The sequence below is a fragment of the Crocuta crocuta genome, unplaced genomic scaffold (genome assembly GCF_008692635.1).
Source record: "Crocuta crocuta isolate KB4526 unplaced genomic scaffold, BGI_CrCroc_1.0 scaffold727, whole genome shotgun sequence".
NCBI classification, from domain to species: Eukaryota; Metazoa; Chordata; class Mammalia; order Carnivora; family Hyaenidae; genus Crocuta; species Crocuta crocuta.
Window position 1 is genome coordinate 723,293 of NW_027527964.1, and position 9,553 is coordinate 732,845.

The 9,553-nt window shown below is 60.3% G+C and overlaps 2 protein-coding genes across 2 annotated transcripts; both read left to right on the plus strand.

Moving 5' to 3' along the window:
• Positions 1 to 2,522: 2,522 nt before the first annotated feature.
• CTRB1 (chymotrypsinogen B1) lies at positions 2,523 to 5,483 on the plus strand. The gene is made up of 7 exons (XM_077752804.1): positions 2,523 to 2,574; positions 3,276 to 3,379; positions 3,494 to 3,573; positions 3,913 to 3,991; positions 4,292 to 4,472; positions 4,547 to 4,680; positions 5,322 to 5,483. The coding sequence occupies exons 1-7, from the start codon at positions 2,523 to 2,525 to the stop codon at positions 5,481 to 5,483; spliced, it is 792 nt and encodes a 263-aa protein (XP_077608930.1).
• An 869-nt stretch (positions 5,484 to 6,352) lies between these two features.
• On the plus strand, positions 6,353 to 9,550 carry LOC144222319 (chymotrypsinogen B-like; the record flags this gene model as incomplete). Its single annotated transcript, XM_077752810.1, has 6 exons — positions 6,353 to 6,437; positions 6,812 to 6,915; positions 7,005 to 7,084; positions 7,408 to 7,486; positions 7,941 to 8,121; positions 9,423 to 9,550. Coding segments are annotated over exons 1-6 (657 nt in total), but the record flags the coding sequence as incomplete, so codon positions are not given.
• Between the last annotated feature and the right edge of the window lie 3 nt (positions 9,551 to 9,553).

A 9,553-nucleotide genomic window follows, 5' to 3' on the forward strand; every position in this document is an offset into this window, starting at 1 on the left:
AGGTGCGGCCTCGCCCTCCCCGCCTCCGCCTGCAGCTGCGCGCTTTCCCAGATCTCCCCTGCCGGTGCGCGAGGCGCGCGGGGGGCGGGGCGCCGGCAGGCCGTCTGTTCCCAAGGCCTCAGCCACCTGCTGGCACGGGCCGCCCTGGCCCCGCCTCGCCACGCTACCCCTCCCCCTCTCGGGTCCAGCTAGCCCCAAGGTCGCAGCCACCGCGCCTGAGGGGTCTGCCGCGGCCGCTCCACAGGTGGAACGACGCCCCCGGGGGCCTCAGCATCAGGGCCAGCCGCTCCCGGCAGCGCCGCCACCGGGGCCTTCCTCGGTCGCCCCCCTTGGCCTCTCTGTCTGGCCTCCTGCTTTGTGGGCTTATCAGTGCCGTTTGGCCTCCTCCGGGCGACCACCTGCGACATTTAGGCACACTTTGCTCTTGCTATTACCTCGGGCCTGGATACAGCCTCCCGGGACTTAAATGTCCGGGTCTGGGTGAGGCCCTCCTGCCTGGGTGTTAGTAATGGTAAGGGGGGCGCCTGGGTGGCTCAGTCCGTTAAGTATCCGACTTAGGCTCAGGTCATGCTCTCCCGGTTTGTGAGATCGAGATCGAGCCCCGAGCCCAGATGGGGTTCTGTACTGACAGATCCGGTTCCCCNAAATAAATAAATAAACCTTTTTAAAAAATCTTTAAAAAATGATGAGGGTATGGGGCACCTGAGTGGCTCAGTCTGTTAAGTATCTGACTTCAGCGCAGGTCATGATTTCAACGGTTGGTGGGGCTTTGCGCTGACAGTACTGAGCCTGCTTCAAATTCGATGTCTCCCTCTCTCTCTGCCCCTCCCCCACTTGCACTCTCACTCTCTCCATAATAAATAAACATTTAAAAAATATGTTTTAAAGTACAACTCCTTAGCTGGTAGGCATGCACATTTTACTTTTTTTTTTTTTACTTAAAAATCTCCAATGCCTTCCCATGGAAGCTTGCTAAAGCAGGAGAAATTTGTGTCTTTTCTTCTGTTCCAGCGGACTATGGGTCTGGGCCTGGTAAGCTTGGGTTGTAAGGATGCACGGGCTTGCACAGGTAGCATGGTCTCATAGAGGGGGCCGCGCCGCCCTCTGCAACCTGTTCTGTGCCTTGCTTTCGCCCCCGATACAGTGTGGCCATCCCTCGCTGTCATGGGGCAGTCTTCTAGAATGCAAGAAAGGTGCCAACAGGCAATTCAGGAAGGCGTTCAGAGGACCAGCTAGCATGGATGACTTTGTGTTAGGTCCTAGCTCAGGATGGTCGTGCCCTTTCATACTGTGGGGTCCATACTATAAGCAGCCCCCATTTTACATACTTAGAAACAAAACCAGAGAGGGCACGTAAGCTGCCCGAGTCTCCACAGCTGTTTGGTGCTGGAATGTGTGCCGGGGAGCACGCTGCTCTCATCAGTGCGATGGAAATTAAAAATCGCCGTCAGATATCATTTTCCTTGCGTGTTTTGCGGGGCTTGCTTGTGCCTGGCAGCTTCACCTTCACGTTTCTCCGTTTCCAGCTTCCCAAGTGCTGAGAAAGGGGCCCCACCGCCCACCCTGTCACCTAAGCCGGAACCGGGCCTCCCTGCCTGCCTCCCCGCAGCCCTGTTTCCTGCCGGATCCGGCCTCCACCAGCTCTCATGGGGCCCAGTCTTGCCCCAGAATGCCACGTGCTCAATTCCAGGAGCCCATGGCACCACAGGGAAAAGCCCCGGCCTCCCATGAACAGGCTGTGGGCGGCTTGTCCTGAGCCACACTGCACACGGGCCTGTGACCGCCCCAGCTAAGGATCAGAACTTTCACTGAGACTTCTTGGCCACCCCCAAGAGCAGGGTGGCATCCTCAGCCCCCTGGCCAGCCGCACCTTGGTCCCCACACCTCCTCCCTACTTGATCACACAGCCCAGTTTTTTGTTTTGTTTTGTTTTTAGAGAAGGGGAAGGAGGAGGCAGAGGGAAGGGAGAGAGAGAATCCTAAGCAAGCTCTGTGCTCAGTGCAGCGCCCCTAGGCAGGGCTTGAACGCACGACCCTGGGATTGTGACCTGAGCCAAAATCAAGACTCAGATGCTCAGCTGACTGAGGCATCCAGGAGTCCCTGCCCAGGGGTTCTGAATAACTAACAGACGAACTAAATCCCTGGTCCAAGTTTCTCCAGGGGAGACAATGGGCTGGGGCTCAGACCCTGCTCAGGCCTGGCTGCTGCCTGGAAGTCCCCTCCTGAAACAGGGCCTGGAAGAGGAAGCCCAAGTTTCCTGAGTCCTTCCCTGTGGCTGTGGGTCGAGGGGCACCTTGTTTGGTTCCACCTTTGCCCTTGACTCAGACCCAAGCTCAACCATGGGCCGCAGCTGCTGCCATCCCAGGCCCTGATGCCAGGCCTGCTCTGGCACATCCTGCCTACTCGGACACACGCCCAGGAAAGGATTATCACCTCAAGGTTTTCCGATAACAGCCTGGTGCACAGGGATATAATGGGGAGCTCCCCAGGCAGATACCCTGCATCTCCTTGACCACAGCACCATGGCCTTCCTCTGGCTCGTCTCCTGCTGCGCCCTCCTGGGCACAGCCTTTGGTGAGTTTAGAGCAGGCAGAGGCCAGGAGAGATGTTTCCGCTCCCCTCCTGCCCCTGAGGCCAGAAGGGGCAGCTGGGTCCCTGCTCCCAGTTCAGCCGAGCAGAGTGGTGTGAACCTGAGTGGGTCTCTCTCCCGCTCTGAGCCTCACCAGCCCCATCGCCACAATGGGGGTGCTGGGAGGATTGGACCAGACCAGCTAGTGAGGCCCCCAGGATGAGGCAGGCCTTCCTGGGGCTGACTGAGGCCTCACACCCTGTGCAAGGGAGAGGTCTGGAGGGAGTGCAAACTGAACAGCTAGTGGCTCCCAGCAGACTCAGATGGTGAGCAGGCAGGTGTGGGCGCTCTGGGCCCCTTGAGTCCAGCACTTTAAAACTTGTGTTCACTGAGCACTTACTATGTGCCGGGAACACAGCAAGCTCCCCCTTGCCTGCTCATGCTTCTTGCATCCTTATCCTAACTCTGTGAGATTAGCAGCTGTATGATCCCCTCTTTTCTGAATGGTAAAGCGAGGCAGTGATGAGGCTGGATTCAAACCCACAGAGCCCAGCCTCTGGCCCATGCTTGAGTCCTGCTACCACCTCGCGGCCAACCTGCTGGGCTTGTCTCGGCTGAAGCACAGTCAGATTGAGTTGTCCCTGGGGGGTTCCTGGGAGGCCCTTGGCCTCCATGCCTCACTTTATACTCCCCCTCCCCCCCACAGGCTGCGGGGTCCCTGCCATCCATCCTGTCCTGAGTGGCCTGTCCAGGATCGTCAATGGGGAGGACGCTGTGCCAGGCTCCTGGCCCTGGCAGGTGTCCCTGCAGGTGAGGGGGGATTTCTGCGCATGAGTGGGGGCCACACCGGGGTATTGGCCTGGCTGGGGCCAGGCCGGGGGCTGCTGGTGTCCAGCCAGCACTGACCTCTCCATCTTCCTCCAGGACAGCACTGGCTTCCACTTCTGCGGGGGCTCCCTCATCAGCGAGAACTGGGTGGTCACTGCCGCCCACTGTGGTGTCAGGTAAGGGCCCAGGGTCCCCAGGAAACCCCTTGGTGGGAGGAAGACTCTCAGCAGTGAGGGCTAGACCTTTAACTCCTCGTTCCTCAGTTTCCTTATTTGGAATGTGTAGAAAACCCAAGTCCTGCTGGTCTCCCAAGAGTTTCTGGGAAGGAAACACACAGCAGGCTGTATGGCAGTCTGTTTTGGGAGGCATTTATTGCTATTTTGAGCTTCCATCTCTGTGATCAACAACTTTGAGCACATGCACAAAGGTACACGCACACACGTGTGCACCCCGCACCCCTGCATGGCCTCACCACTTCACAGCAGGAACCCTCTCCTCTCTCTGGCCCTCTCCAGAACCACCCACCAGGTTGTGGCCGGGGAGTTTGACCAGGGCTCAGATGCTGAGGACATCCAGGTGCTGAAGATTGCCAAGGTATGGTGGCCCCCGGAGGCCTGGTGTGTGACCCCAGGTGGGGCAGGCCCTCAAGATTGTGTGCAGCCCCAGGCTGATGTCTGAAAACCCCCAGCTGCTCCCGACCACCCCAGTGCTCCACGGTGATGCGGCAGAGCAGAAAGCAGGGCGTTCAAGGTCTGCACCTGGGTCCTGGGCTCCTGGGGCCACAGAAGGGGCTGCCAAGTCGAACAGGCCATTGGCCAGAGAGCAGAACTGAGGTGACTTGGGGAGCCTGGTGCCCTGGTTCAGCCCTGCGTCAGCCTATGCCCTCCCCCACAGGTTTTCAAGAACCCCAAGTTCAACACGTTCACCATAAACAATGACATCACCCTGCTGAAGCTGGCCACGCCTGCCCGCTTCTCCCAGACTGTGTCTGCTGTGTGCCTGCCCAGTGAGAGCGACAGCTTTCTTCCAGGGACCCTGTGCGCCACCACGGGCTGGGGCCTGACCAAACATACCAGTGAGTGACCTCCGGCTGGGCGGGTGGGAGGTCATGGCACCTGCCGTTGCTGACTACCCACCCTGCCCTTCCAGATGCACAAACCCCCGACAGACTGCAGCAGGCGGCCCTGCCCCTCCTGTCCAACACCGACTGCAAAAAGTTCTGGGGCAGCAAGATCACTGACCTCATGGTCTGCGCTGGGGCCAGCGGCGTTTCCTCCTGCATGGTACGGCCTACTGGACTCACCTCGCACCCCCTTCCCTCCCAGCGTGCAGTGCGTTCAGGCAGAAGCCCAGGCCAAGGGACTTGCAAGAGAGAAGATGGAAATAACACATAGGGCCTCTTTTGAGGGCTTGACACACTCTTCCTGGAATTCCTGCCTCAGCGGTTGTAAAAACTGATGACTTCAACAGAGGGATGCGAGGAAGGGGCTCTGGTCTTGAAACTGCCATATTGCAAAATTCCATCGACATCATCAATGTCTGAACAAATGGCATCCCCTGGGTTAGTGCAGTGTAGAACCTGGGCAGCGGAACATAGTGGCCTTGAGGGCTCTGGAAAGAATCAGGCAGCCCTCCCTCCCTCATGACGGCTCCATAGCCAGGCCAGCACCACCCATGCTTCCTTCCTGTCAAACCAGCTTTATTGGGCCTCTGTTATAGGACCCCAGCTGACAGCCCAGATATGCAGAGGTGCACGCAGATCACAGACGGAGCTGCTGAAGCTCCTTTCATAATCCCTCCAATATGCATGTGCTGGGCGTCTACTGGCTGTGAGGCCCTGGAATGGTCTCTGGAACAATGTCCAGGGGCCCCTGGCTGAGACCGCCTGGTGGCCAGATCCAAGCCCCCTTCTCTCTCCCTGCAGGGTGACTCTGGCGGCCCCCTGGTCTGCCAGAAGGATGGAGCCTGGACTCTGGTGGGCATCGTGTCCTGGGGCAGCGGCACCTGCTCCACCTCCATGCCCGGCGTGTATGCCCGCGTCACCAAGCTCATGCCCTGGGTGCAGAAGATCCTGGAAGCCAACTGAGTCCTCAGCCCCACTGTGACCTCCCTGCTGACCTCGCTCCCACAAAGAGTCAATAAACCAATAAAAGACACATTGATGATGGTGTCTCCTGTGTTGGGGCCTCTGAGTCCTCATTCTCCCGAACCTGGGTCTTCACTGCGCCAGGTGCCAGAGGGTCCCCAGAGAGCCCCCCCATCTTCCTCTCCAGAGTGGCCAGAAATGGCACAGATGATGGCGTGGGATCTGGGCCCCCACCCCGGCAGCAGGCACGAAGGCCTGGGGGTGCGCAGGGAGCGGGCAGCTGGGGGATGAGCCTGCTGCTGACTCCACACACCTGCGGTCCCAGGGAACCTTCCCAGGAACAGCCCCCCGGAACTGACTCTTTCCCAGGCCTGGGCAGGAGCCAGGTGCTTCTGAACCCAAGGACTCATGATAAGGGAGGGATGGCGAGGCAGGTTGCAATTGGTGGGCCAGGGGAATATAATGGGGGTCCTTCGGGCAGACCCCATCCCACCTCCAGAGCGGAACACCATGGCCCTTCCCTGGGTTGTCCTTGGCTTCCTCCTCTTTGGCAGCAGTTCTGGTGAGTGCAAGGTTCTGGTGGGCCCGGCAGCCCCAGATCAAGCCTCTCCCACCCCTGGCCCCGCACCCAGAAGCTGGGAGCTGGAGGGCTAAGTCCTCGCACCTCTAATGGCCCGCTGGGGCCAGCGCCCTGCCCACTCCTCTCAGCCTCTCTGGGCGGCTCTCCTTGGCTCCCCACTTCTCCTCCCCCCTGGAGGTCCGTTGGGCCCCTCAAACTCACCTGGACATGACATGCTGGACCTGCCTCGTTTCAGCCTCATCCATCCGCTCAAAAGCCGGGAGTGGTCTGGGCTCCTCCACACTCGAGAATGCCTCCCACGCCCATCTCTTTGGCCCTGTCCCCCGGTCCTCTGGACGTGGGCAGCCTCCCGGGTCCGTCCCGCTCCGAGCAGGGTAACACTGGGACCCCAACCTGCCCTGGCTGCAGACTCAGGGGCCGTGAGAGCAACAGCGACTCCAGCAGGACATCCCAGCCCCCATGACCCAGGACCCTGGGTTCAGCGGGGGAGGGATGCTCCTCGCAGGACACACAGTGGACAGCCAGCCTCTGGCTCTAGGCCCCACCCAACTCCAGACGTCCTCAGCCTAAAGGACCCTCCACAAGGGCACCTGGGGCAGCTGCTGTCCGGGTGACAAGGTGCCAGGTGCCCTGCAGTGGCCAAAGCTCTGGGCGCTAGGTTGCCACAGAGGCCTGGAAGTGCCAGGTCTCTATCCCCAGCCCCCTTGGGACACCATCCACTGACCAGCTGCCCTGTCCATGCCCCCAGGCTGTGGGGTCCCTGCTGTCCACCCTGAGCTGAGTGGCCTGTCCCGGATTGTCAACGGAGAGGATGCCATCCCCAGCTCCTGGCCCTGGCAGGTGTCCCTGCAGGTGAGGGAGAAGCTGAGGAGAGGTGGGTTAGATGGGGAGGGGTCAGGCATGAGGGGGCGAGGCTGACTGTCCCTCACCTGTGTCCCCAGACTCGCGCTGGCTTCCACTTCTGCGGGGGCTCCCTCATCAGCCAGCACTGGGTGGTCACCGCCGCCCACTGCAGGGTCAGGTGAGGCCTGGGCTGAGGCATGGCTGCCAGGGAACAACCGCCATTCCTTTCCCTCCCCCCACCCGGGGCCCCCACCAGGCAGCCAGGCGCTGAGACAAACGGCAGTTGGGGATGAGCTGCTCCTATACCCCCGTCATGGAGAAAATCCCCACCCGCATGCCCCCCACCACCTCAGGCCCCAGCCTGTTCCAGAAGAGCTGGTCTAGTCCTGTGCCTTCACCTTACAGATGGGGAAACTGAGGCCCAGAGGTCACCATGGGAGTGAGTGGCCCAGACAGGGCTTCCCTCGCCTGGGCACCCTCTGCCACCCCCTCTCTCTCTAGGAAGAGCCACCGCGTGGTGGCCGGGATGTCCGACCACGGCTCTGATGAGGAGGCTGTCCAGGTGTTGAGGATCGCTGAGGTACCGCCAGGCGGGCTGGTGGAGGAGGGTGGGTCGGTAGGGCCAGGGCAGAGCTGCCCCTGGGTGCCAGGGATGAGGGAGGAGCGCGGCGGGCAGGGTGTGTGGGCACAGAGGACCCCGGCCAGGTGGCGCAGGCCTCACCCACCAGAGCCTACTCTCCGCCCAGAGCCGCCTTTGCCAAGTAATAAGACACCTTTTCAAATACTGAAGGTTGTTTCTGATTAGAAGTTTGGCTCATTGTAGAAAAGCACAAAAATAGAAAAACTAAATGTCACCAATGTGTCAAGTGCCATTTTCCCATCAGTTTCCAGAGATTTTTGTCTGTGCAGCCCCATCTGTGTTCTCTCTGAACAAGCGCCCCCTGGCACTGAGCCCTCTGCGGGCCTGGGCCCGTGGCCCACCCGTCCTTCCCTCCCTCCGTGCGGCCTGCCCAGCCCCCACCGCGTCTCCACAGGTGTTTGAATACCCGCTGTGGGACCGGCATTCAGGCCGCAACGACATCGCCCTGCTGAAGCTGGCCACACCTGCCCTCCTCTCATCAACCGCGTCCCCTGTCTGCCTGCCCAGTGCCAACACCAGCTTCCCTGAGGGCTTCCTCTGCGCCACCACCGGCTGGGGCAAGACCCGGTATAACTGTGAGTGTCCTTCAGGGGCTTTTCAGAAGGGAGACTCATTCTGCTTTTTTGGTCTAAATTCCAAGCACACACACTGCAAGTCATATATCTTTCCATTTCTTCTTCAAAAACATTTTTTTCTTTAAAGTTTTTTAATGTTTTTATTTCTAAGAGAGAGAGAGAGAGAGAGAAAGAGAGAGAGAGAGAGAACGTGAGCAGGGGAAGGTCAGAGAGAGAGGGAGACACAGATCTGAAGCAGGCTCCACGCTCTGAGCTGTCAGCACACAGCCCGACGCAGGGTTCGAACAAACCGTGAGATCATGACCTGAGCTGAAGTCGGATGCTCAACCGACTGAGCCACCCAGGCGCCCCATCTTCAAAAAATTTTTAAATGTTTATTTATTTTTGAGACAGAGTGCGAGTGGGGGAGGGGCAGAGAGCGAGGGAGATACAGAATCTGAAACAGGCTCCAGACTCTGAGCTGTCAGCACAGAGCTCGACACGAGGCTCCAACCCGTGGACCACCAGATCATGACCTGAGCTGAAGTGCGATGCTAAACCGACTGAGCCACCCAGCCTCCCCCAAAACCCTCTTGATGAAAACGGACCGAACATGAATAAAGATGAGCTTAAATACTATGCACTTGAAGACGTCGTTGCTGAAGAAACGCCTAAGCACCAGCAGGTGGCACTCGCACCAAGTTGCCTCGAGGTCCACGCGGTGCTGTTTGCAGCCTGGACTCCTCTCCAGACTTGAGGGGGGCGCTTGTGTGAAGCTCGCCCTGAAGTCTGGGCGGGGAGCCGAGTGTCCAGGTGTGGTGCGGGGGGGGGGGGGGCGGGGNCCCCTGCTGACGAGCCTCCTCCAGAGTCGCGGGTGCTCCCGCCGCGGCCCCGGCTCGCCTGCTGGTCCTTTAAGCAGAAGGCGGCGGCCGGGAAGGGGCAGCAGGAGGAGCGTGCTCGCCCAGCTGCCACCCAGAGCAGCGGGTCCCCTGCAGCGTCCCCATGAAAAGGACGACAGTCTCCTTCCCGGGAGGTGCACGTGCCCTCCGCCCACCGCCCGGGCTGCCAGGGCAGGGCTGTCGGCTGAACAACCGCGCTGGAAGCCCCGTCACCCCTGCCTGGTGCGGCATCAGAGACGAGGGCGTCCCGCAGAGGCTGTTAGGTCTGAGGGAAGGTGGGCAGCTCCGTTTCTGAGGTCCTCGTGATGCGGAAGGACTAGGACAGGGCCGGGTCTCCAGGCGCCGCCGGTCTCCAGCCCGGGGTGGGCAGGCCGGGTGGGGGGTCCTGACCGCCCCCCTCCCCGGCCTCCTGTGTCCCTCCAGCCAACCAGACCCCCGACAAGCTGCAGCAGGCGGCCCTGCCCCTCCTGTCCAACGCCGAATGCAAGAAGTTCTGGGGCAGCAAGATCACGGACGTGATGATCTGTGCCGGGGCCAGCGGCGTCTCCTCCTGC

Coding starts and splice junctions, on each gene's coding strand:
- CTRB1 (XM_077752804.1), top strand. CDS start 2,523: ATGGCCTTCCTCTGGCTCGTCTCCTGCTGCGCCCTCCTGGGCACAGCC. Junction 3,992..4,291: donor AGGTGCTGAAGATTGCCAAG/GTATGGTGGCCC, acceptor CCTCCCCCACAG/GTTTTCAAGAACCCCAAGTT. Junction 4,473..4,546: donor GGGCCTGACCAAACATACCA/GTGAGTGACCTC, acceptor CTGCCCTTCCAG/ATGCACAAACCCCCGACAGA.